The sequence below is a fragment of the Dendrobium catenatum genome, unplaced genomic scaffold (assembly GCF_001605985.2).
Source record: "Dendrobium catenatum unplaced genomic scaffold, ASM160598v2 fragScaff_scaffold_883, whole genome shotgun sequence".
NCBI classification, from domain to species: domain Eukaryota; kingdom Viridiplantae; phylum Streptophyta; class Magnoliopsida; order Asparagales; family Orchidaceae; genus Dendrobium; species Dendrobium catenatum.
The window spans coordinates 50,900-77,227 of NW_021319345.1; the positions used below are offsets into that span (position 1 = coordinate 50,900).

The 26,328-nt window shown below is 36.1% G+C and overlaps 1 protein-coding gene across 1 annotated transcript in view; it reads right to left on the reverse strand.

Moving 5' to 3' along the window:
* Positions 1 to 4,610: 4,610 nt before the first annotated feature.
* Positions 4,611 to 26,328, reverse strand: part of LOC110101182 (transmembrane protein 18) — a 27,702-nt gene continuing 5,984 nt past the window's right edge. Inside the window, exons 2-4 of the mRNA XM_020828972.2 lie at positions 15,442 to 15,547; positions 4,998 to 5,146; positions 4,611 to 4,896 (exon numbers count right to left, since the gene is read on the reverse strand). Of these exons, the coding sequence (XP_020684631.1) occupies positions 4,801 to 4,896; positions 4,998 to 5,146; positions 15,442 to 15,547 (351 nt within the window). The 3' untranslated portion in view covers positions 4,611 to 4,800. The remainder of the gene's footprint in view (positions 4,897 to 4,997; positions 5,147 to 15,441; positions 15,548 to 26,328) is intronic.

Here is a 26,328-nt window from a genome sequence, read left to right on the forward strand (position 1 = left end):
CTTTTACCATATTCTTCTGATTTAACAATATCAAAGCTTTCAAGTTATAGTGACCGAACCTTTGATGCCAAAGAGATGTATCATCATTCTTTGTAAATAAAGCTCTTGGATACTGCCAAGTGATAGGAAAATTTCTGCCATCCTTCATTCTTACTTTTGCCACAACTTGATTGTCTTTCTTTAGGTCTAGAATGATACATATATCACCTTCAAAATGTAGGGAATACCCATTCTGCATCATTTGCCCAACACTGAGAAGACTTTGATCAAGGCTTGGAACCAGAAGAACATCTCTTATGTGCCTTGTTCCTTCATTGGTTTTGATGGCAATTGTTCCTTTGCCACTTGCTTCTACCAACTCTCCATTTCCAAGTTTTATTTTGGCACATACAGATTTATCAATCTGAGTGAATAAACTCTCATCTGGAGTCATATGATTGCTGCACCCACTATCAAGAAACCATTCTTTCCTTTGCTCGGCTGCAACATGACAGGCATAGAACAATTGCTCCTCCTTTTCTTCCATAAAGTTAGCTTGTTGATTTTTTTTATTTTTATGCCAACAATCTTTCTCTTCATGTCCAAACTTTTTACAATAAGAACATAGAGGCTTACCTTTATGAAAGCAATCTTTTTCCAAGTGATTTGTCTTTTTGCAGATCTTACATGGTGGGAATTCCTTCTTTTGTGGGTTATCTCCACTCTTTGTAATCTCTTTAGACTTCTTCTTGGAATCCTTTATCTTTTTCTTCTTCAGATTGACTTTTGACTAGAATGTTGTTTCAAGAGTCGTATCCTTCCTTCTCTCAAGTCGAAGCTCATGAGCATATAATGAGCTCATCAACTCTGTCACCGACAATGAGGAGAGGTCTTTGGACTCTTCGATCGCAGCCACCACTTGATCGTAGCTTGCGGTAAGGCTAATGAGGATCTTCTGTACAACCTTCTCTTCTGAGATGTCTTCGCCGTACGCCCTCATCTGGTTTACCATGGTAATGATTCTGGAGCAGTACTCCTTTGTATTTTCTGTTTCTTTCATTTTAAGATTTTCCAACTCCCTTCGCAAGGCTTGTAATTTTATTGTTCTTATTTTGGAGTTTCCTTGAAACTCCTCCTGCAGGATCTCCCATGCTTGTTTTGACGAAGAAGCCCGCATTATCCTTGGAAAGATAGTGTCACTTACAGCTTGTTGAAGAATGAAGAGCGCCTTTGCATCTTTTTGTTTGTCCACCCGGATTTGCGTGAGATTAGACGAACCATCAGAGGTACTGACAACTTCGGTTGAAATGCCATCTTCAACTATCTCCCATAGATCTAGTGATCGTAACAACGTAATCATCTTCACGCTCCAGTAGTCGTAGTTTTCGCCGGTGAATATTGGATATGATGGAAATTGAGCCTGTCATCATTCCCATAGATTGAAGCTGCTCTGATACCATTTGTTGGAGAAATGAAGAGATGAAGAGATATTGATGGAAGTTGAAGAATATATTTTTTTCTCTTACCATTTCAATAATACATCATCCCTATTTATACTAGTGGTTACAAGTAGTTCTAGATTTCTCTATATATTCTAGAAACATCTATTTTTAATAAGCATTTACTTCAAAAGATAAGCATCCTAAAAGATTCTACATTAATACTTAATGGTGGAATAATCTAGATAAGGGAATACTCTAGAATGATGAATACTCTAGAATGAGAAGCATTAATTTATAACATTCCTAATGCTTTTTAAAACAGCTTTCTAGTATAAAAATTTTTTGAACTAGAAAATTTTGTACTAAAATATGCTTTAGAAAGAATTAAGAAAGCCGCCTCAAAGGAAGCCTATATCTTAATTTAAATTAATTTAAAAGTCTTTATTTATTTTAAGCTGAGTACAATATAAAATTAATTGAGTCTTAAATAAATAAATAAACAAACTTACTCAAGTTTAACCTCACTTTCCTCTTTCTTCATCGTTTAGGAGTAGACTTCGAACTGGTGGTTGAATTGTCACGCGAGAACCGTATGAAGATAAAAATAAATAATTATGTGATTTCATATATCCGCCTATGTTATCAATGTCAAGGTTTTAAAAATAGGAAGAAAGAGAGCTTCGTGAAGTTCTAATCGGATGATGTAATAAATAATAATATTAATCAAAATTAATATACTAATAGATAATCTAACATTAAATTTAAGCACAAATATATCTTATCATACACATCAAATATTCAAATTAAGAATGAGTTGAAAGTTTAAAATCACACTTTATAAATAATATAATTCATATTTAATATAAAATTAATTTATATAAATACTTTTAGATTTAATATAAATAATTTATAATTTATGTTATATGTTTAGACATAATTTATACTTATGGAACGTATACAAAATTTTAATGTTTTTGATGTTAGATATGTAAATAGCATGAAATAAAATTGTATGTAAGTAAATTTCCCTATTATTTTCATCTATATTAGCTTTTTTACTCAATTGAGTAAAAAAATCATATGATATGTTGGGCTATTTGATCAAACATATAATTTTTAAATTAATTTATTATGTAAAATATTTAATATTAAATTTATTAAATTATTAAATTTAATTCAATATTAGCCAAAACAATTTTTTGAAAATTGGCACTAATTTGCCGATTAACTGGTTGAATCGTCGGTTCAAGACGATTCAATCGAGTTCATGTATAAAATGATTTTACAAAATTATGGACCAATTGGCGGACCAACTCACGATTCAACTAGTTGAATCGGTCAATTCAGTCCGATTTTTAAAACATTGGTCAATATGCTAAATTTGCTTATAAGAATTAATATCATGTAAGTGGTTTTCTTGTATTTGTTTGTTTAAAGTCTATTCGAGATAGCTTTCGCATTATTTTAAATTTCAAACAATAGTCGTAAATTTTTTTTTAAGTTATTGTAAAAATGCAGCTTCATAATATAGAGATTTATTAAAAATAGTGAAAAAGTGGTGGTCAAATAAAAATTATAATTGTGGTATGAAAAATGATGCAGTAAAAAAGCTATCACAAATAAAGCTTATGATCCATTTGGGATGGCTATAGCTTTTATAAAGATGATTATGAAATTATTGTAGAGAGTAATTTTTTAAAACAGTTGTAGAAAGCAGCTTCCTAACACAAAGAAATCCTGAAAGCGACGAAAAAGTATTAGTTAATCAGAAACTATGGTTGTATTCTGAAAAGCATAATTAGAAAGTTGTTCCAAATGAAACCTAAGTTAAATTCTCGATACTAATTTTACAATCAACTTTATAAAAAATTGTAATTGTCCTAAACAAATTCCTAATCATTAGTTTTACTTTCTTGTTTAAGTGAGAAGGGGCTTTTTAAAGCGTCTATAATATTTTCTAAAATCAATTATGAAATTGTGGTTAAAAAAAATTTAGTAAAAATGAATATTATAAATTTATTTTTTTGAAAAAAATATTAAGAAATTGTCTTACACAATTTTGAAAAATAAAATTTGAAATTTTAGAAAAGTAACCAGAAAGAGTTACCATCTAAAAAGTAAGTGGTGAGAAATCGGTCCAAAAGATTAACAAGAGTGCAAATTAACGGGAAAATTATTTATATATGTTGTTTTACGTGTATATTTAGAACAATTATTACGTCCTCCGACCGGACGTACCGGACGTAGAGGAACGTCCTGTCGGAGGTCAAATCGCGCCAAAAAACGAGAAATACCGAGCAATACCAAACAATAACAAGGAATACTATCACGTGAAGACCCAATACCGAGTTATACCGAGCAATACCTAGTTATACAAAAGTTGTACCAAGTTTTTCCTAGAAAAAACTCGGTACAACTTGGTATTGCTCGGTATAACTCGGTATTGGTCTTCACAGAGCGGTATTCCTCATTATTATCAAATGATACATAGAAATACCGAGTTTTTTGGCGGGATTTTGCCTCCGACCGAACGTTCCTCTACTTCCTTACACGGTTTAACCGATTTAACAGGCCGATTCAATCTAGAGAGAAAGAGAGAGAATATTGGATAGACCGCTAAAGATAACATTTTTAATAGTTTTAGTAATAAACGTAAGACGATAACCGGTGGAGATAACTGTAATCTTTGTCTTAAGCTCAGCCAATTGATCAAAGGAATGTATGAAATTTAATTTTATAAAAAAAATGAATGAATTACTATAAAAAATATGATGATAAATATGGTGAAGGAATGATAAATATTAGTGATAAGATAAACAAACATATAGAAGTTATGGTCTCCACGATACATGCGTATATTTTGGTTATACTCAAAAGAAGATTATTGAATATTTATTTTACCAAGAAAATGAATTTAAAAATTCTAACGGCCAATAAAATAAGTAATATGAAACAAAAATTCTATTTAAGACCAATTATTATTTTGTATTTCAAATTGTAATCATAATTTTTATTTGATTACTATTTTTACATTTCATTTAAAAATTTTATGTGCTAATAAATTATTTTTTATAACTTAAAAAAATATATACTTTCCTCGTAATTTTATAATCACTTTTATAAAAAAACTAAATCACTGTGGGGCTTCTTCAAAGAAAAAAAAAAAAGAGAAAAAGCAAAACCTTCAGCTTGCTCATAAATTTGTAATTCCAATAAAAAAAACCACTTCAACAGCAGCAAATATTGCATAAAATTTAATTTTTCATCCCCAAAACCCAAAGAGCATCCACAGTCAAAAAGAAAGAAAAATATGGCAGAATTCCACAATCAAATAAAAGAAAAAAAAATCTAGATCTTACACATAATCATCATATGGCTATTAATCCTGCTTGCCACGTGCAAGCCTGGCACGGTGTCTCAGCTCAGCTTTCTTCCACTTCACAATAAGTTTGCAGAGAGTTATGAGTGTGTTAATCTACCAAACAAAAGCAATAATATGATTAAGTTAGCAATGTAAGGTAATTATGCCAAAAATTAATTAAACATTCTAAAGCAAAAAAAAGTATGTATAGTTACCACAAGTATTATTGATATGAGCAGAAGAGGACCAGACCAGAGCACAGAAATGAATAGGCCATTGGGATCAAAATAATTCTGGCCAGCAAAGCTCTTCCAGTTCTTAGACAGAAACCTGTTAATCCTCTCAGCTAGATACACTCCAGAAACTGCAGGGATAAATTCATTAGAAATGTCAGGGTTTAATGTCAAATTGTTTCTTAACTTAACCAAGCTGTTGGTAAAAGGTACCCTGAGAATTTAAAAGGAAAGGTATGTGATAGGAAACACTTGAGTTCGCAAGTAACCCAAAGGTAATACTTGAGCTCGCAAGCAACCCTATCCCAAATTGGAGAGAAAACAGCAACAAAACTGCTGTTTAACAACCCCAAACAGTGAAAAACAGCAAGAAATTGAGTAGGAATCTGAAGGAAATCAAGTCAACCACTTGTATTTCACTAGTAGATGAAAGAAAACAATAACCATACAAGATTCTTCAATTCAAGAGGAAGAGAACTCTCCAAAATCTCTAGCCAAGAAGATCCCAAAATTCAGCCCAAATTCAAGATGAAAACCTAAATCCACCCTTTCCCCCTCTTTAACTCTCATCCCCATATAAAATCCCTAAACCCCCCCTTCCATTCAAATTCCCCCACCAACACTTGAATTAAACCCCATCATGGGCCCCAAGGCTTTCCCCCCTCCGACACTTGAATTAAAACCCATGTGGGGCTCGTCTGGAGTAAGGACCGATCCATGTTGGACCGGTCCAGTCAGCCCATGAGGGGCCCGCCAAACATTACTCCCCTCCCTAAGACTCACCTTGTCCTCAAGGTGAAATGAAGGGAATTGATATTTCATTCTTTCAAATGGCTCCAACGTAGCATCAAATTCGAGGAGGCCTCTCCATCTAATCAGCACTTCTTTGTTGCCCTCTTTATCTGACCTTACTCCTGTAAGTTCTAGTGGTTCAAATGCTACTTCCAAATTCTCAGTCAGTGTAGAAGGTAATTCTGCACTAACTGCATGCTCCCCTAGAGCTCTCCTCAACTGAGACAGATGAAAAACTAGGTGTATGGTCGCTGATGGTGGTAACTTCAGTCGGTACGCCACTACTGCAATCCTATCCAAAACCTCATAGGGGTCGAAGCATCGCGGTGCCAATTTCTCGTTCCTCCTCGCCACTGTCCTTTGCCTGTAAGGGCGTAGTTTTAGGAACACCTTCTCTCCCACTTCAAACTGCATGTCCCTCATATGTGAGTCCGCCTGCTTTTTAATGATTTATTGTGCCCTCAGCAGATATTTCTTCAACTCTTCCAGCACCTTGCCCTTTCTTCCAAGTACTGCTCAACTGAAGAAACTGGTGTGCTTCCCCTCCCATAGTGCACTAAGTGTGGGGGATCCCTTCCATACATCACTTTCAAAGGAGTCATCTGAGAAGCAGAATTGTACGATGTATTGTACCAATACTCGGCCAATGGTAACCACTTCGCCCACATTCGCAGTGTTTCAGAAGCAAAACACCTCAAATAGGTCTCCAAACTTCGGTTTACCACCTCCGTTTGCCCGTCGGTCTAAGGATGGTAGGCGGTACTCCTTTTAAGAGTTGTGCCCTACAACCTGAACAACTCCCTCCAAAATAGGCTGATGAACACTTTGTCACAATCAGTCACAATGGATTCAGGATCCCATGCAGTCTAACCACCTCCTTGATAAATGGTGCTGCTACTGACACTGCGGTATAAGAATGTCGTAAGAGGATGAAATGTGCATACTTACTAAGTCTGTCAACCACCACCATGATGACAGTGAATCCTTCTGATTGTGGTAGGCCATCAATGAAATCCATGGACACTTCCTCCCATACTCGGTTTGGAAGTGCTAAGGGTTGTAGTAATCCTCCTGGAGCCATGGTCATGTATTTGTTTCTCTAGCATACTTCACACCTTGCCACCATCTCCTCAACATCTTTATGCATCCCCTTCCAGTAAAGCTCAGATGCTAGCCTTCTATAGGTTTTCTACACTCCCAAGTGACCTCCAACTACACTGCCGTGGAACTCCTATAACAAGTGGTGAATGTGTATGGAGGTTCGTGGCATCACAAACCTCCTCTGATACAACAGCCTCTCCCCCTCCATATAGTAACCAGGGTGGATACCCTTGTCTTTCGTTAGATCCTCCTTGATCTTTTGCAACTCTGCATTCAACATGCTTTCTTCCTTCATGTCCCTCCTGTCGACCATCAAAGGTATAGACACAGCCAACTCCTGGAGCTCCCCAACACACCGAGATAAGGCATCGGCCGCTTTGTTCTCCAACCCCAGCTTGTACTGGATCTGAAAATCATAGCATAATAGTTTGGATAACCATCTCTGATACTCCACGATCACCATCCGTTGCTCCAACAGGCACTTCAAGCTCCTCTAATCCGTTCGGACGATAAAATGTCTACCAAAAAGATAAGGGCGCCACTTCTGAATAGCCAAGACAATGGCCATTAACTCCCTGTTCATCAAAGACTGAAAAGTAGCAGGGGCGTTAGTGAGGCCAAATGACATTAACAATAACTCATAATGTCCTTCATGTGTCCTGAATGCTGTCGTCGGAATGTCTGTCTCCCTTATTCTGATCTGATGGTACCCGGATTTCAAGTCTAACTTGGAAAACATCATCACTCCATATAACTCATCCAAGAGCTCATTAATCACCGGAATAGGGAATTTATCTGGCACCATCCCGTTATTCAACGCTCTGTAGTCCACACAAAATCTCCAACTCCCATCCTTTTTGACCAAGAGGATGGGACGAGAGAAAGGACTCACACTCGATCTGATGATCCCTACCTCCAGCATCTCCCAGATCAACCTTTCAGTCACATCTTTCTGTATATGAGGGTAATGGTAGGGTCTGACACTGATCGGTGTCTCTCCTTCCTTCTGTCTCTCCTTCCTTCAAAGTAATGGCATGCTCTAACTCCCTTGGTGGTGGTAGAACTTGAGGAGGTTGTAAAACCTCGCTGAATTGTTGTATGAATAGCTGTACTGAAGATGGAATGTTTCCATCTTCTTCCAGTCTGACCCCCTCCAGACGATGCAATTCCACCAAGTATCCTCCTCCCACATCCTCTATGGTTATGATCAAAGACTTGAGGGATACCCCAGTCTTAGTTAGCCCCGCATCACCCTGAATAACTACCTTTCCCTTATCCATCAACTCCATCCTCAATGTCCCCCAATTCATCTTGGTATCTCCCAAGGACCGTAGCCATTTCATCCCCAGGATGACATTAATGCTTCCAAGTTCCAAGGGAAGAAAGTCCTCCCTCACCTTGATCCCCTGAATCATCAGCACCACTCCCTTACAAACTCCTCTACCCATCTCTACCTTTCCTGTGCCCATCATCACCCTATAGCCTCATGTATTGACAAATTCCATCCCAAGCCGATCAACAATCTGGGTGGAAATGAAATTGTGGGTTTCCCCACTATCGATCAATACCACTACCTCTCTATCTGTTATATCTCCCTTCACTTTCATAGTGTGACTAGGAGTGAATCCCACTACAGAGTTTAGGGATACTTCTGCCAAATCAAGATGCAATTTTTCCTCCTCCAATTCTAGCCCGCTCCTACCTCCCTCTTCAGCTTCCTTGTCATCACAGACGGTGAGAACCTGAAGAGTTCGGTCCTTGCACCTATGCCCCGGCATGTACTTCTCATCACACCTGAAACACAACCCCTTGGCCCGCTTCTCTTGTATCTCCTTCTCAGTTAGTTTCTTAAAATTTCCCTCTCCTCCGGATCTCTCCTTCGACACCTCCTTCATGCTCCCTGGCACTGATCCCCTCGGAGGTAAAAAGGTGGTAGTCATCCTATATGACCCCCCTGAGTTGCTTCCCCTAGCCAGAGTGGCATCACTCTCTCCATCCTCCTCTGTTCTTCCACTAACTGTGCTAACTCCATGACTTTCCCTAGGTTCCTTGGCTCCAAGACTCTGACTACTGCTCGTATCTCCGGTTTGAGCCCTTTCATAAAGTTTCCCACCAGTGTCGTCTCTGAGATATGATCCAATCTGCTGGCCAAATACTCAAATCTGTCGCGGTAGTCGGCTACGGTCCCCTCTTAAATCAAGACAAAGACTTGCTCATAGAAGTGTCCTCCCCTCTCGGTTCGGAAACGTTCTAGTAAACATTCTTCGAACTCCCTCCAATTCTGGATGGGCTCCCTCCTTTCACGCCATTGATACCATGCAAGTGCCTTTCCTTCCGAACATAATCATGTCGCCGTCAGAAGTATTGTTCCACTTTGTAGATCCAGTCATGGCCTTCCTCGCCCTCAAAGACGGGCATCTTCAGTTTTCTCACCCTTAGATCACCACCGTTCCCTCGGAATCGTCCATAACCTCCCATTCCCTGAGAGGGTGGTGCTCCCTAATTTTCACGGTCCTCTCCTACGATTATGCCCAAACCCTTCATCGTACTCCTCTCTCTGTCCTCCAAAATCATCACCCCGACGGTAGACTTCTTCCCTTCTTCCAACACAATCGGTGCCCCTCCTTTCATATCCCATGCTCATCTCCTCCCTAGACAGCAGTTCTAGCGGAGGCTTGTCATCCTCTCTCTCGAGAACCTCCACTTCTGGATATTCCCTCCCCTTGAATGGGTTCGGAACAATCGGTGCCCCTCCTTTCATATCCCATGCTCATCTCCTCCCTAGACAGCAGTTCTAGCGGAGGCTTGTCATCCTCTCTCTCGAGAACCTCCACTTCTGGATATTCCCTCCCCTTGAATGGGTTCAGAATACCTCCCCTTCCCTGGATGTCGGTGTTCTCCTTCGATTCCGATGTTGCCGGTTTTTTTTTTTGTCTTCAAGCATCTTCTTTATCAAATCTTCCAAGGCGGTGAACCTTCCATCTATCTTTTCATGAACGCCCACAAATTGACTTTGAAAATCTGAAATTTTCTCCTCAAAATTTGTCTTCAATTGACCTATTTCTCCCTCCAAGACTTCAACTTTCTGTCCGGCCATAATTCCTTCGATGCGGCACCAAAGAGATTCCTTTGTGTGAAAAAAAACTGCTGAAATTATAAATTTTCAGCTTCCGATGGTCCTAAGACAGGGCTCTGATACCAATTTGATAGGAAATACTTTAGTTCACAAGTAACCCAATTACCCAAAGGTAATACTTGAGTTCGCAAGCAACCCTATCCCAAATTGGAGACAAAATAACAACAAAACTGCTGTTTACAGCAGTTTAACAACCCCAAACAGTGAAAAACAACAAGAAATTGAGTAGGAATCTGAAGAAAATAAAGCCAACCACTTATATTCTACTAGTAGATGAAAGAAAATAATAATCATACAAGATTCTTCAATTCAAAGAAGAGAACTCACCAAAATCTCTAGCCAAGAAGACTAGAGCCCAAGCCTCCAAGAAGAACCCAAAATTCAGCCTAAATTCAAGATGAAAACCTAAATCCTCCCTTCCCCCTCTTTAACCTCTAGACCCCATCATGGGACCCAAGACTTTCCTCCCTCCAACACTTGAATTAAACCCCATGTGGGGCCCGCCTGGAGTAAGGACTGGCCCATGAGGGGCCCGCCTAACAGTATGTTTATGGAAAAATTATTTTGTGCAGACGTCGGACGCAGCTCTATATCCGGATGCTGCGGTACCCAGCGATACTGAGCCGCGGTATAATAAAAGGGTGATGTGGCGCATTCTGATTAGTCTCCGAATGACGTTCGGCCCACTCAGAATAATTTTTTATGTTATGCTTATGAGAGTGCTCATTATATTGGACTATCTTTCAAAATTGAAGATTGAATTCACTCATTGTAGGTTTCTCAAGGCAAGTCTGCAAGTCAGCGCCGAGCATTCTGATCCTTTCCACGACTGGGAGAGGGCAAATGGTAAGAATCCAGCAAACAGAGCTTAATTTAAAATTTCTGATAAAGAATAAGATAACTAAGGAGCTGTTTTTTGCTTTAAACTAGCGTGATAATAGTCCAACCAGAAAGTACCTTGGGTGATAACTAGTTTGAGAGATATTGAACTTGTGGGGTGATAAACAACAAGGAAGAACCTAGGGTAATAACCCAATTCAATAGATATCGAACATATGGAGCCATAACCCAATGTGAGAGATGGTGGAATTATGGGGTGATAACTTAGCAAGGATGAACTGGGTGATAACCTAGTTTGATATACGCTGGACTTATAGGGTGATAATTCAACAGAGGAAAAAAAAAAACTGGAGTGATAATTGAGTCTAAAATATATTAGACATACTTAGGATGGTAACCCAAACAGGAGAAACATGGGTTGATAACTCAATTTGAGAGATATTGGATTCACAGGGTGATAACCAAGCCAAGAAGAATAGGGAAAGACAACCCAGTTTAAGAAAAATATTAGATATATGGGTGATGAGGCTTTTTTTTAAATATTGGCCCTTTTAAACTATCCTGATGATCCAATGTAATGTCATAAATTACGTGAAATAAGGCTCTAAATCGGGTGTTGTTTAGACTAAAAATTCATTGAGCAAAAAAATCAAAATTTTCACAAATTAGCCTGATTGAATTGCCTTAATGATACTCGCTTAATATGAATAATTGTCTCACAACATCAGTCCACGAAATGAAAATTTTCGCACTCTGAGATTTGTTGGGCATTAAAATTGAGATTTCAATAATAAGGGCAATTGAATCGTCTCGATGATATGGAATCAACAATGAAAGATTTCAGTTGAAAAGAAAAGTATATAGATTGAATAACCAATATTGTGATTGTATAGAAAAGGAATGATCAAATTCATATTAGTATCGACTCTTGGAATCTCAATAAAGCGGGTCCAAAAGATGACTTTTTATCTCCCATGTCAAAATTGCCCGCATTCATTTATGGGTGGATTATCAGGATATAATCAAATCAAGATGTAAGCTAATCAAGAGGAAAGCCCATTAAAAAAGCATATAAAACAACACATTAAGATATGCGCAAGCCACAATGCCAAGATACTAAGTGCCGCATTATTGAGCGTGCCAAATGATACTCTGAAATGCTCTAAAATATTTTTCTAAAAAAATGAAAAAAAAAAACAAAGGAAAAAAGAAAATAAAAGAAATTTTGAAAATTTCTAATTAAAAAATACTAGAAAATTTTGAGAAAATCTATGAAAATGTTTTGAGCATTCTAAAAACTTTTTGCACTCATTTTGAGATGGGAAACTCATTTTCCCGCTCAAAAATTACAAATCATCCTCCAAAAATCTTATAAAAAAATATAAGAGAGGATAAGAATACCAAACATATGAGATTTTGCTCTTTGAGCCCGATCCCTATAAATAAATAAGTAGAGTTGGCATGGATCAAATAAGACAACGTTCTCATATAAAAAACTAAGATAAATTTGAAAATGAGCCACCCACCTATAGGATGGGGCCCTAAGACACAATCTTCAAACTTGATCGTCTAATAGAGAAGACAAGGTCAGCATATCGACAATTATCTGTGGTGAAATAATGAATTTAAAAGCAAACTTCACCAAAATGTTTGCATAAGGCCTTTAAGGCCATATATAATAGAAGTTTGATTTAAAGAGAGAGCTCTCGGATTACCCACCTAAAGGGTATTGTCATAAGTCCTAACCTATTATGACTCTTCCTCAAATATTCAGGATTTGAGTCCCAACCCCAAATAAAATGCATGTATACCATAATATTAGATAACTGAAATATAAACTCCATATTTATATATAATTTATGGACCTAATCCTCTACAAGAAAGAAAAAAGTGTAGACAAAGTCGATAAGCCAACTCCAATTCAAACTCCACCACCACTCTAACCAACTTTAAACTACTCAGATGAGAGCATCCTTTAACACAGGTGATTGAAGCAGAATAATCATTGTCTTCTATTCTACTCAATGAAGATCAGTGCTATGTGCTACACATTTTAATTATGTTTAATGCTTAAAATATGCAATAAGCATAACATTATCCCATATTAATTTGTGGTCATTTTAATATCCATTAATAACCCTATTCTATATGAAATGTATCTTAGGGTTGTATGAAGACAATTGGCAATGATTGAATGAAATTTTATTTCCTCCTTATCTTCTCTCCCTCTCTATATTCTTCTCTTCCACTCTTTCACAATGGATTTTGATTTCTATATTCTCCTACCTCCCCTTCAAGTCTATCATTTAATATGTGTACCTTCGCATCCATCAAATTTGCATAAAAAACCAAGCCACAAGCTAATTTTCACATACTATTAATTTGGATGACGTCAACTTGAAATCAAAACAGTTAGAGCTATGAACAAATTTTGAGACAACCAATACATGTTCTAGCCAATTTTGAATGGTGAATGTATCAACTACTTCTCACCACTTCTTGAGATTAGATCTAAATTTACATGCACATATATATATGTGCTTGCATGTATTTATATTTGTATTTAAAAACATCTAAGCATTTATATAGGTTTGTATTTATGTACTTATTCATGCATGTATGTTGGACTAATAATGACTTAAAAATTTGGAAATCGGTTGATAATTGAATCAACTTTAGCTCCAATCAAAGTTATTGAGACAAACCCAACTCAAATCTAAGAATGGGATAGGACCAAGGGTTCTGATCTCTAAATTGAAGCATTCAGAGCCATATGTGATAAATATAAACTAGATGCAACTTGATATTCTAACTCAATTATATACTAACAACAACATAAACAAACCTTTATCCAATTACGTGGGGTCGACTACATGAATCCTTTTCTCCATCGCGTCCTGTTAAGAGTCAAATTTTCATTTAAATCTGATAAAGAAAGGCCATTTCTAATACTTTCCACCCAATTTTTTTTTTTTTACATTTACCTCTATTTTTCTTAACACATGCCAAATCTAATACATCTACTCTACTAACCGAGCCAGCGGAAGCCCGACATTTTATGTGAACAAACCATCTGGACAACTCTCTCTAATCTTATCTACCATTAGAGCTATCTTTCCACATATATACTCATTTTGCATTCTGTCTCTAACAGCGAAGTCACACATCCACCTGAGCATCCTCATCTCTACAACACTAAATTTTATGCTTCTTTTAATGGCCAACATTCTGCACCATAAAGCATTGCAGGTCTCACCACCATCTTATAATTTTTTTTCCTTAAGTTAGGGGAATACTTTTTTATCAAACAATACTACCATTGTCAGGTCCCAAGCCCTGGGTGAGAAAAAGTGATTGGTTGCATTAGGTAGTTGACAGCCAACGTAAAATTTATCAAATAATCACGACATGAATCATTTAAAACAATATTAACTCAGTTATATACCAACAAACCTAATTTAATATTTTCTCTTACTCCTCCCCGTTAGCCTTTCTTTCTCTTAACATAAAAATCTCTTGATATATTTTTAGTTTAGACTTGACAATAACGAAAATATAACAATGAATAATACTAATAATAGCAATTTCATGCCTTTGGCATGGCTTACAAAGATTTTTTTTTTAATATAATTTTGTGCCTGTCTGCATGGTGCCTACCCAGCATAGATCCCCATGCTTCTTAGGTGAGTTAGAACTTCTATTTGAGACTTGTGGTAAGGTTCAATACCAACATGGCTCAAGGCCCTAACCTATTGGCATCAATTAAACGCCCTCAACAAAGTAAAATGTTCTTGCTGAGCTGGAACTTCTGAAGCCTAAACATAACAACCTTTAAGGCTTTGGTCTGAAATATACGAAAAATTATGAAGATTTCATCCCGTTTGAGCGCACATTGTATTAAAAATCCCCTGGGACCTCACAATGAATGCTCTTGTCACAACCAAATTCCATAAAGCCCAAAGATGATACTTCACCTGGATAGTATATGGACAATGAGACCATGGAATTAATAATACCAGTAGATGAGGGAAATATTTGAAAACCTAGCTCATGCCATCTATCCTAGTTTCAACATTTAATCTTGGAAATGTAACCTCTAAAGCACCAAAAATATGCTGAAGGAAATTGATAATCATCAAAGTGGAAATCTAGCATTATTCAAGCACTAAAATTGTGAAGAATGGTATTATTTTTAATAACTTATTCAAAAAAATCTCAAAATAGTCCCCAGATTATTCGTGTGTGGCTAATTTAATACCAAAGTATCACTTTGCTCTAACTTAATCTCTCGACTATACAAAATTAATAAAAAAATGATCCCTTATATTATAATTGTGATAAAAAATTGATCCCAATTCTATACAAAATTTGAAATAATGTGTACTTTGGGGCTAAATTATTCATAAACAAATAGTTACGGGAAAATTTTGAAGTTTACACCATAACTTATGTATCATATGAGTTAAACATCATAAGTATGAAAAGGGTAGTAAAATTTTTTTGCATGAAATATAATAATAGGTAATCATCAGAGATAATGAACTAGAGAAACCTCACATGCAAAAATGGATAGGCCTAGTTGGAAATTGATTCTCTTCCTTGATATGAAGGCTATCACCAGTAAAGTGAAGTGGAACAATAATAAGCTTATCAACCATGGTTCCTGTCGATTCAAAAAATAGGATAAGCTATTATAGCTCTGTAATATAAAAGTGACCATAAAAATTCAAAGCAAGGCCAACATACAGGAAATTAAAGGAAAATGGTAATTTAACAAAAATATGTACCAAAAATAAAAGCTACAACGAACACACACCCCCTAAAAAACAAATGTGGCAAGGTTACTAGCGTTTGCTTTGAAATAATTTTGATAGCTGAGTGCCTATGATAAGTAAATGCTGTTAAGTTTGAAGGTGAAATTCCCTCATTACCCCTGAAAAATTTTGATGAATTTTCTTCAAATATGACTGCTAACTAATTTGGTTTCTAAGCTTTCAGCCACCAAATATATATTTTCTTTCCCTTATTTTGCTCTGGACTCTACCTACTTCCCATCTCTATAAATCATCACCAACTGGATGGATCAAGTCATGCATATCATGCATCTTCGTCATCTTCTTATTGACCTTTTTGAAAAAGGATGAATGGTGGGTTCTTAAGGGAGTTGGATGGGGGATGTATTCTATAAGCCTAGAAGCCACCATTTCATACGTTATGATCACTTTCTCTCACTAGAGAATGAAACAAAGAAAAAATAAAAAATAATAAAAAAAGAAAGAGCAAAATAAAATAAGAAGGGAAAAGAAAATAAGCAAAGAGATAATTTAAAAAAGGTGTGTTTCACCCTCGTCATTCTCTTCATTTGCGATGTTTGTTGTTATCATGTGAAGGTATAAATTTTACAAAATTCAAAAGTCTCCAAACAAAATCATGATTATGACGCATTCAATCTGACAAGTAGAACCTGTGTGCACTTTTCTTAGTGTGGCAAGGGTAATTAAAGTACATGTGCGCAATTTTCTTAGCAAGAGGTAAATTGAAGAACTTGTAGGCTTTCAAGTAAGTCTTGTGTGCAATTTTCTTAGCACGACGAAGTAAATTAAAGTACACGGTGACATGATTGGAAAACACTGCATTTTAAACAAGTATATGAAAACCCATGCAAGCTTTTTGGCATGGTGGGATAGAAGACTATAGTCCCAACATCTTACAACACTGGCCATGCAAGTCTTTTTTGCCTAAAAAAGTATGCCACCACCTTGACAAGCATGCAGTAGTCTCATAACGTATCATTACCTCAAAAAGCGGATAACAATCTTGAAAAGCCTATTACAGCCTCATGAAGGTGATACCATCTTGAGCAGTCATTGCCTTGAAAAGAGTGTCACAACAAAAAAATGCACAGTTGTTTTGAAAAGTGTGCAGCTACCCCAAAAAATTGCGTAATCATTTTAAAACTGTGAATACACTATAGAAATGTATCGAAATACATGCTCATGAGAATACTAAAAATGCACAGGTACATTGAAACTGTGTAAGTACGCTATACAAATGCATTGAAATACATGCAAGGGCATCACGTGAGTGCATAAAAATGTGTGCCAATATATTGAAAGTATGCAAATGCATTATGTAAATGCATCGAAAAGTGTGCAAGTCAACATGCAAATACATTGAAAAGTGTGCACATCATTTAAAAAGAAATCTTAATTCCCAATATGGCTTTGACAAATGTGTTTAACACTTGAACACAAAAGTCTAAGAATACTTCAAAGAGTTACAAGCGAGCTAAACTAAAATTATATTTTCAAATTAAATCCTCATATATGATCCGATAAGCGTACTAATCATGCAAATATAAAGATCAAATTAATTCCTCGTATATGCACCGACAAATGTATAAATCACACAAATATTAAAGTCTAAGAATGTTGCACAAGGTAAAAAGCGAGTTAAATTTAAATCTTTTTTTTAACTAATTCCCCGTATTTGCTCGGACAAATATACTAAACACTCAAATATAAAAAAAAAATGAATGTTGTGCGGGTTAAATTAAATTTATTTTTTTAATTATTATATGTGCTCCGAAAAACATACTAAAAGCGCAAATATTGAAATTTAAGAATATTGCGCGTGTTAAAAGAGAGTTAAAATCTTTTCAAATTAAATCATCCACATATGTTTTGACCATCTCATCGAATTTCTAAATCCAAGGTCAGAAATGGTGCGCATGTTATATGTGGATTTAAATTTTAAGTCTAAACCTCATCCTTCAAAGGGTTAGAGTCGACAAAACTTGAAATAACAAGGGAATATACAACTATGAAATCTACGAAAAAATTTATTTTATTTTTCCTTTCGTTTACATTAGACCTTCAAAGACCTCTTTGAAAAAAACTCATTACAGAAATACAAACCCTCAGATTTAACGTTTGTGTAATGATTAACAAAGCTGATATCAAATTTGATTCTTTGTTTGCGGGCATACAAAGTTGACGTAATTCTAATAATAGAAAAATTATTCAAAACCCTAATGATGATTGTGTTGAAAATAAATCCCAATCAATGAGGATTCTATCATTTTTAAATACCTCCAAGCCCAAAATATAAATATATTTAAAGTGATTTCAATATCATCTTGATAATGGCTGCGTTGACTAAACATCTCAACCAAAGCGAGCTACATGATTTTTAAAAAGACCTCAAATTTTCAAGTAAATCATTTAGGGCTTAAATTTCAATAAATTTTAAGAATTCAATATTTAACAAAATTTAAATATTTAACATGAAATTAATCACTTAATACTTGGAGTAAAATCCACACAACCCCTGCAAACATTTGATGAGGGCGATAAATTTAGGAATAACCTTAATTCACAAAAAGAAAATATATAGACAAGAATAACACTGAGATTCATCCTCGAAATATCTACTGGTAATAAGGACGTGACATGCATTCTCTAACCAATGATTTGGTTGCAAGATGGTTCTACAAGTAAATGGTTATGATCCCTTTGACTAGGCGATTTAGCAGTAGATAGGAACTATTATATTACAACTATAATCAGACTCTGTATGTTTCTCAATAGCTAAAATTCTTGAGAAATAAAACATAGGATATATTTGGTAGGAAAAAACTCTATATTGGTTAAACTTTATTTTAATTTGTTCCTTTAGACAAATATTCACCCTATATTCACAGGATACCCTAGGCTACTGACAAGGATCCTTCAATCAGGTTAGGTCAACCACTTACTCTAAAGTAGACAAGGGACCATGAAAATCCGAGATAACAAAACTATTGGATCTTGATCGGGTTCATCATCATTCCCTCCACTATCCTTTTTAAGTGCAATGTGATAACGTTCAAATCATAAACATCAAATCCATTGCTAATATAAGCTAGGTACTTAGTGCCTATCTAACAACTACCCTTAGTCAAAAGTGTGCTCCAATCACCAAGAGGAGTAATTAACCATGAATACTTATGCTTATGAGAAACTTGAACTCATATCTTGTCTTTGACTAGGTGGTTTTGCCATATATAGGCAATATTATATTACGACTATAATCAGACTTTTTATGTTCCCCAATAGCTAAAATTCTTGAGAAATAAAACATATAATATATTTGATAGTACCAAGAACTCTCTATTGGCTAAGATCGATTTGAATTTGTTTCTTTAGAAAGATATTCACCTATATTCACAAGATACTCTTGGCTGCTGATAAGGATCATGCAATCAGGTTTGGACAACTACCTCCTCTAACGTAGATAAGGGACCATGACAATCCGAGATAACAAAATTACTGGATCTTAATTGGGTTCACCATCATTTCCTCCACCATGCTCTTTAAGTGCAATGTGGTAAAGTTCAAATCCTAAACATCAAATCCATTGCTAATATAAGTTGGGTACTTAGTGCCTATCATACAACTATCCTTAATCAAAAGAGTGCTCCAATCACCAAGAGTAATTAACCATAGAAACTTATGCTTATGAGAAACTTGAACTTGGATCTTAAAATCTTGGCAAAATGAAAACAAAAACTCTGGATAGTGTCTTATTTTTAAGCTAATTTTTCTTTAAAAAAATGACTAAGAAGTTAATTTGTTAATATTCCCGATACACGAAGACTTCGAGGCACAAAATTTTTAGAGCCCACAGGTTTGAGAAAAAAAAAAGTAATTTGTTTGATAATACATTGGATCTTTATGCATTGAGGTTCATCTTAAATTTATGACTTCCATTAAACTACTGCGTAGAGTAATCAATTATATCTTTCAGATTTGGGGCAATAAATTCAAATGTGCGAGAAAAGATTAAGAATAAGAATATTTGTTATAAAAATTGGTTTAATTTTAAAAATTCTGATAATTAGAAAAGATATAAAGAGGCTCGTAAGGAATCTAAGAAAGCAATATGTGATGCAAAGACCTTAGCTTTTAGTGATTTATATAATAGATTAGATACTAAGGAGGGAGAAAGATATATGTATAAGTTAGCCAATGAATGAGCTAGCTCAAAAAAAATTTTGCACTTCATAGTAGACAATATTTGGTCTTAGTTTTTTTTTCCCAGTTAGTTATAACTTGGCTAAAAAATCATTCTAATCATAGAAATATGTCATATATTTATTCTATTAAGAATGTTTCATTTCACGCCTACTATGATCATTAATTTAATAAAGTTTACAACCAATAGTTTTCATTTAAAAGAAATTTTGAACTTGTTTAGGCCAAAATAAAAATTGCTGCACTTGGCACATTAAGGCATGACTAAACCTAGGAAAATGCGCAGGGCAATCACCAACAATTGATCCAAAAAACCAAAACGCACTTTCGGGCAAGAAAAAGCGTTGGCCCAATCAAAATTCATCCTAACCAACTGAATGCACAAGCAAAATAGTTGAGGTCATCATAATGCCGCATCATCCAAACTTAATCCAAGCATCTTGGCATATGCATATCAAGCTTAACATATTTTGACTGAACCTAGAAAGGAAATTAAAATGTAAGTAAAATATACTAATATAGACATTGGATCAAATGAGGGGCTTGACAGGAGTCAAAGAAATGATTGACTTGATAGTGAGAGTTGGGGGTAGAGTGAGGATATACAAAATGTCATTACGGGAAAAAAGTGATTTTAAAGAGTGAGTTGTTAATGGTGAACTATGCCGTGAGCATAACTGATACAACACCAACAGCATAGAAATGGTGCATGTCATTCATGTCCAATATGTGACATATAGATAGGCTCATGGCACATGCCACTATGCCATCTTATCTTTAACTTAAGGAAATTTTTATACACCTTGATAGAGAGAGTCGCTTTAGATGGTTTGGTCACATAAAACGGCGGCCTTCCAATGACCCGGTTAGGAGAGTAGGGGTATTGGATTTGACTTATGTTAAGAAAGGTAGAGGCAGACCTAAAAAGACTTGGTTAGAAAATATTAGGAATGACCTTTCTTTATTAGATTTAAACGAGAATTTGACCTTTAATAAGACACAATGGAGAAAAAAGATTCATGTAGCCGGCCCCACGTAGTGGGATAAAGACTTGATGTTGTTGTTTGTTTTTTTTATATATTTTTATAGGAATTTAGGCCCTATAATAGTTATTTTTTAGTTTAGGGGTGTTTTAAAAAAAGAGCCCCCTCTGATTAATATTTGCTCCACGGGTAATCATTCCCCCACATATAAATACAAGAGGAGTTATAATTCTTTTTTTTTTTTAGCATTCAAAATCAATTTAAGTTCTGCAAGTTCAAGTGTGAAGTGAAGGTTTTATTGAGACACAGGAGCTGTTGTGTTCATTATAAGTCACATATAAGTCTAGTTTTAGTTCAATTTGTCTTTATTCGTTGCATCATATTTCAATCGTTCATGTCATTTATGCTGCAAGTTTGTAATCATCTTTTTTTATTTTTAGTTACATTCTTATTCATAAGTATTCAAGTAATCTATTCACTGAAAATTTAACAGCTTCTTCATGTCTCTCCTACATAAGAGGCTTTTTGGGGATGTTAGGTCTTCCCACCATGCTTAAAACAGTTAATAGGTGCAGAGCAAGGTTTAAAATTGCGCAATTGCGTATTGAGGCATTTTTCGTTTTTGAAGTGAGGCGTAAGCCTTAATGCGTTTTGAGGCATAAGCCTCAAAATATAAAAATTGCGTAAAGTGAAAATAAAAATTAAAAATGATTTTTTATATAATACCCAAATAATATGTTACAGGATGACATATTAACTTCTATTGAACTATGAAGTAACAAATTTAAATATATATGAAACAAAAAAAAAATGCATAAGATGTAAACTAGTAAATGATAAATTATGTGAAATCGATTTAAAATCCAAATATTATAAGATTAAAATAACATAATATATATGAATTGCATAAAATTATTATATAATATCAAGTTCAGGTCTATATTTTTTCTTTTTTAGTTTAATTACTAAAAAAATTTAAAATAATTGGCAATTATTTATACAATCATTACTAAGTGAATTTTTATTTGAATCACTGTCATAGCAATTTGTTCTCCCCTGCGTTATCCTGTAGGGCGGATACCTCTCAATGTGCTTCTTCTTCATTTATTTATGTCATCTTCATTGTTCATAAAGGTTTATCATCAACATAAAGATAAGAGTAATACTACAAAATTTTTAGAGGAGATGGTGGTGGCGTGCGGCTTTCAAGTTATCCCCTGCAGCGGCTATAATGGTGGTGAGTACGGTGAAGGCGAAGGGCTAGAGGGCGAGAAAGTTGTTGCGGCTTAGGGGTGCAAAAAGGCATATTCCTTTAGGTTTTTGTATAGGATTTAGGTAAGTTTTAAATAAAAAATGCATAAATAGAGTGAGGCGCACGCCTCATGCCAGTGAGGCAAGGCGGGCCTCAACCAAGATGAGGCGTAAGTCTCATAAAAAAAGTCCAAGGCGTAAGCCTTGAGACATTTTTCATTAGAATCGCGCTGAGACGAGCCTCATATTGCACAATTTTTAAAAATGGTGCTAAGAGATATCACAGTTGGGGGTCCTCATGCCCATTATGCTTAAAAAAATATGAATAGACCTTTGACACCTACATGAGAGAAGCATAAGATTTCCCTTCGCATGAGAGAATATACAACATGCGTGAATTTTCCTGCAATATTGAAATAACATGCACCAATACATAATTTTCAAAAATTTCTACTACATTAGAACAACAGGGTAGATACTTTTGAAGCTTCGCATTATGCCTTGCACACAAAGCAACAGAAAGAATGAAACATATTTTTTTTCTTAAATTTCTTTTGCTTTTTTTATTTTTTATTTCTATTTTTGTTTCTCTATTTTCCTCTTTATTTTGAAAAAAGAGATAATGATAGGGAGAGAGAGGGTGAGAAAGAAATGGAAGCAGAGAGAGAAATAGAGAGGTAAAGAAAGAGAGTAGAGAGAGTGAGATTTTTTTGTTCTCTCTCTCTAAAAATAGAGGTAGAGATATTGAGGGAAAGAGAGGAGTCTAGAAAGAAAGATAGAATGAGGAATGAGAGAGTGTGTAAAGAGAAAAAGGGGGAGAGAGATCGCGGAATAGGCAAGGTGGATGCAAATAGTGTGAAGGCTATTGAAGAGAGATAGTCTCGATCAAGTGGAGGTTTAGAGTTAAGTTGTTGAATCTTGAAATGATTGGTGGCTTGGGATTACTAGCTAGTTGATGTGAAACTATCCCATGCGAAAATGATTTTCTTAATGAAAGTTTGCACGCTTAGATTTAGAGGCAATAATAGGCAAGATCTTATGCGGAATTGAACGATAAGATAAATATTAAAAGGCACTTAGCTTAGGTTAAATCACATGAATAAAAGTTAAGTTCAAAAAGACAGCAAACTTAATCTGACATTGCATACATGGATCGTTCCAACAATAAATTTCAAAACTAACAATAAGATTAGTCTATGAAAGGTCCCTCACACAACTCTTATAATTACTAGGTTTTAGCGGAGAAGAATTAATGTGATCGTCATGAATCTACTACCACAATTGAGAAGCACTTCGAAGATAAAAGAGCCGGGGGAAGAGTTTACCCAAAGACGAGAGCTTACGAAGCTTCCCGTTTGATCACCAAGGTACTGGATGAAGAACAGCTAACAATGTCAAAGCTGGGAGACATTCAGGAAGGTGATCCTTGACTTCTTGGACAGCAGGGAAGCAAGAAGATAGCCACTAAATCAACTGGACAATAACTGGAGATGCGTAGGCAGCAGCAATTGTTGGTGGAAAACCCCTTTTGGTCTTCCAAATACTCCCAACAGCAGTTTGAGAGCAAATTAACACAATGGGACAGCAGTTTGTCCTGTCAAGTGAGGCTTATGCAGCCATCCGGGCTTACTGGAGACGGCAAAACATTACTCTTAGGCTGCTGTAATTCACGGCCACATCCAGGAATTATATTGACAGAAAATCAGATTTCTGGAATTGAAGGGAGGAGTTGGGTGGAGATCTCAAGCCAATTCCAGAGAAGTGCTCGGGTAGGAGAAAGGACTTGAGAAAAATTTCAGTCAACTCGATGGTGTCTCTCTAAAGCTCCTCGCACTCTGACCACATATCTTCTGACTTTGGTTCACCTCTTCACCTAATTCAGTATCTTCTTCGTCCACCCTCTTTTGTGGAAATAATATCATCACTAGGAATCATGTCAACCTTCTCCTCTATGGGAATTTTGGAAATAAATTTTGGGAGTGGAGGTAGGCTTTGGGGTTCTCACAAGGTGGGGTCACAAAGGCTTAATTTGAATTGGATTTGGGGGTTTATCTCTGGACCTTCAAAGTCTACTAAATCTGTTATGTTAGAAAAGGAATTAATGTTGAACTCTGCAAGCAGATCCACCACGCAAGCGTTGTTCTTGATTTTATTGACTAATCTAAATGATCTGCACTTCTATGCATGTAATTTCCCGGACGAATCCGCACCATTACTGAGTTACCAACTTTAATAGATTTAACTTGCCGTTTAGAATCAGCATAAAGTTTATACTTATTATTTCTCTATTCAATTAGGCGTGCAATTTTCTTAAGAAAGTCATGTAGATGTAATGTAAATGCGACATGTGATATGCGAATTCATATGTCCAAAATTCAAGACTCAACAAGATGAACATGAGGTGGTACCAGAGACTTGATATGCAATATGAATGAAATATGGATTCACACATAACTTTTAAACAAAGAAAATTTTGGAAGACAACAGACTACACACGCATCAACAAACTAACTCACACGAACACAAAGCTGGAAAAGTGGACGAGTCACAAAAAGAGGGGGTTTTAAAGTGTTCGGCCTAAGGGAACTGGTGTCGGGGGAGAAATGAAAATACTCTTAGCTACCATGGCACTTCTATAGGGGGTTTCAATAAGGGTCGACAACAGTCTCCTAGTGGGGGTAGTGTAATTGAACAAATTCATCCGACTAGGATAAAAGTGGTCCTTATCCTGGTAGGACGAGGCTATAACGGGCAAAATGTATGAATCAGGAATGACACACTCGGATAAAAATAAATCTAATTGAGCAGCTCTAAAGTTAGATTCTAATGGAACAAGAGGGGGCTCATTACTCAAATCAGGCTCAAAAACTTTCAGACTAAAAGTACTGTCTTCCGAAAGAGACTCAGGTTTGGTTGCAACCCTAAGATCCATGGGTTCCGTTACACTTATATCAGGTGATAAATTTGATTGACTTACTTCCAACTCGAGATTATCTAAGTCGCCATCAAAATTATCCAAAATTAATTCATAATTATCCAAAGCTAAATCATACTTATCCAAAATTAAATCAGAATTATCCGGAGTCATCTCAGTAGGTGTTACAACTAAATCAGGATCTTCCAAATTTAAATCCAAAGTGTTCGAAGTCCGGTTGGTTTCTTCCGAGATCACATTACTATCATCCAGGCATACTTTGTCCAAAGACTTGGCTTCGAGGAGACTAGGATCGGGGTGGGTTAAGGTGTCGACGTTTAAAGGTTCTAGCTTTCCTAGTTCAGGGTTTAAGTCATTTAGGTAGTCTGATTCAATTACTTTTGTTCCATCCTCAAAGAAGTCTTCGTTATCCTTAATATCATTAGCATCCATGAAATGGATGCATGCACTCAGTTTTAGGTTCAGAGGGCGTTTTCTTGTTAATGCATTTCTTTATCAAAAGTACACTTGCAGGGTCAAGGACTGGGGAGGCTAAATGTTGACAGGGATGGCTAGAAGTAGGATCATGTGGGGAGTCATAAGAGATTGGTCCAACAGAAGACCCATTAGAGGATCGGCCATCAAGGTTAGGTGAAGACCTATAGGGTGGGGCAGCAAACCTGATGTTAATAATGGGTGGGTGGTCTTGACCACAGTAAGGTCTACGGGTTGTCCCAACGAAAGAGGTAGGGTGATGCTTTAGATGACGGTCACTAGTAGAGGGTCGGTATTTTAAATTAAGATCTCGCCTCATGTCTTTCCAAGTAGTGTACTCACCGCGAGACTCTTTATGATCTTCCAATCTTGCCCAAAATTGAAGAGCTCGTCCTTTAAGGTGAGACCTAGCGATGCTAACCTGGTGGGATTCAGGGATATGACATGATTCAAAATAGTCATCTAGTTGTCTAGCCCATTCCTTAAAGTGGTAAGGATCTGAGGAACCATCAAAGGTTGGCAGACGATAAGGTGACTCTAAGTGAGGTCGTGGAGGCCTAGGCTCAGGTCTCGGGTGATAAGCTGAGTGGGGCCTGTAATTAGAGTGGGGATAGTCAACGGGTTTCTCCGTCATAATTCTAGTCATATTGCCCACTAGGTTAACGATGTCATCTAAACTCTTTTGGAGTCTAATCGGGTCCATTGGGAAGCGTCAAGTGACACCTAAAGAAGATTGGGTGCTAAGGATCACTAGGGAGGCTTCCTAAGTCAAGGACAACAGCTAATT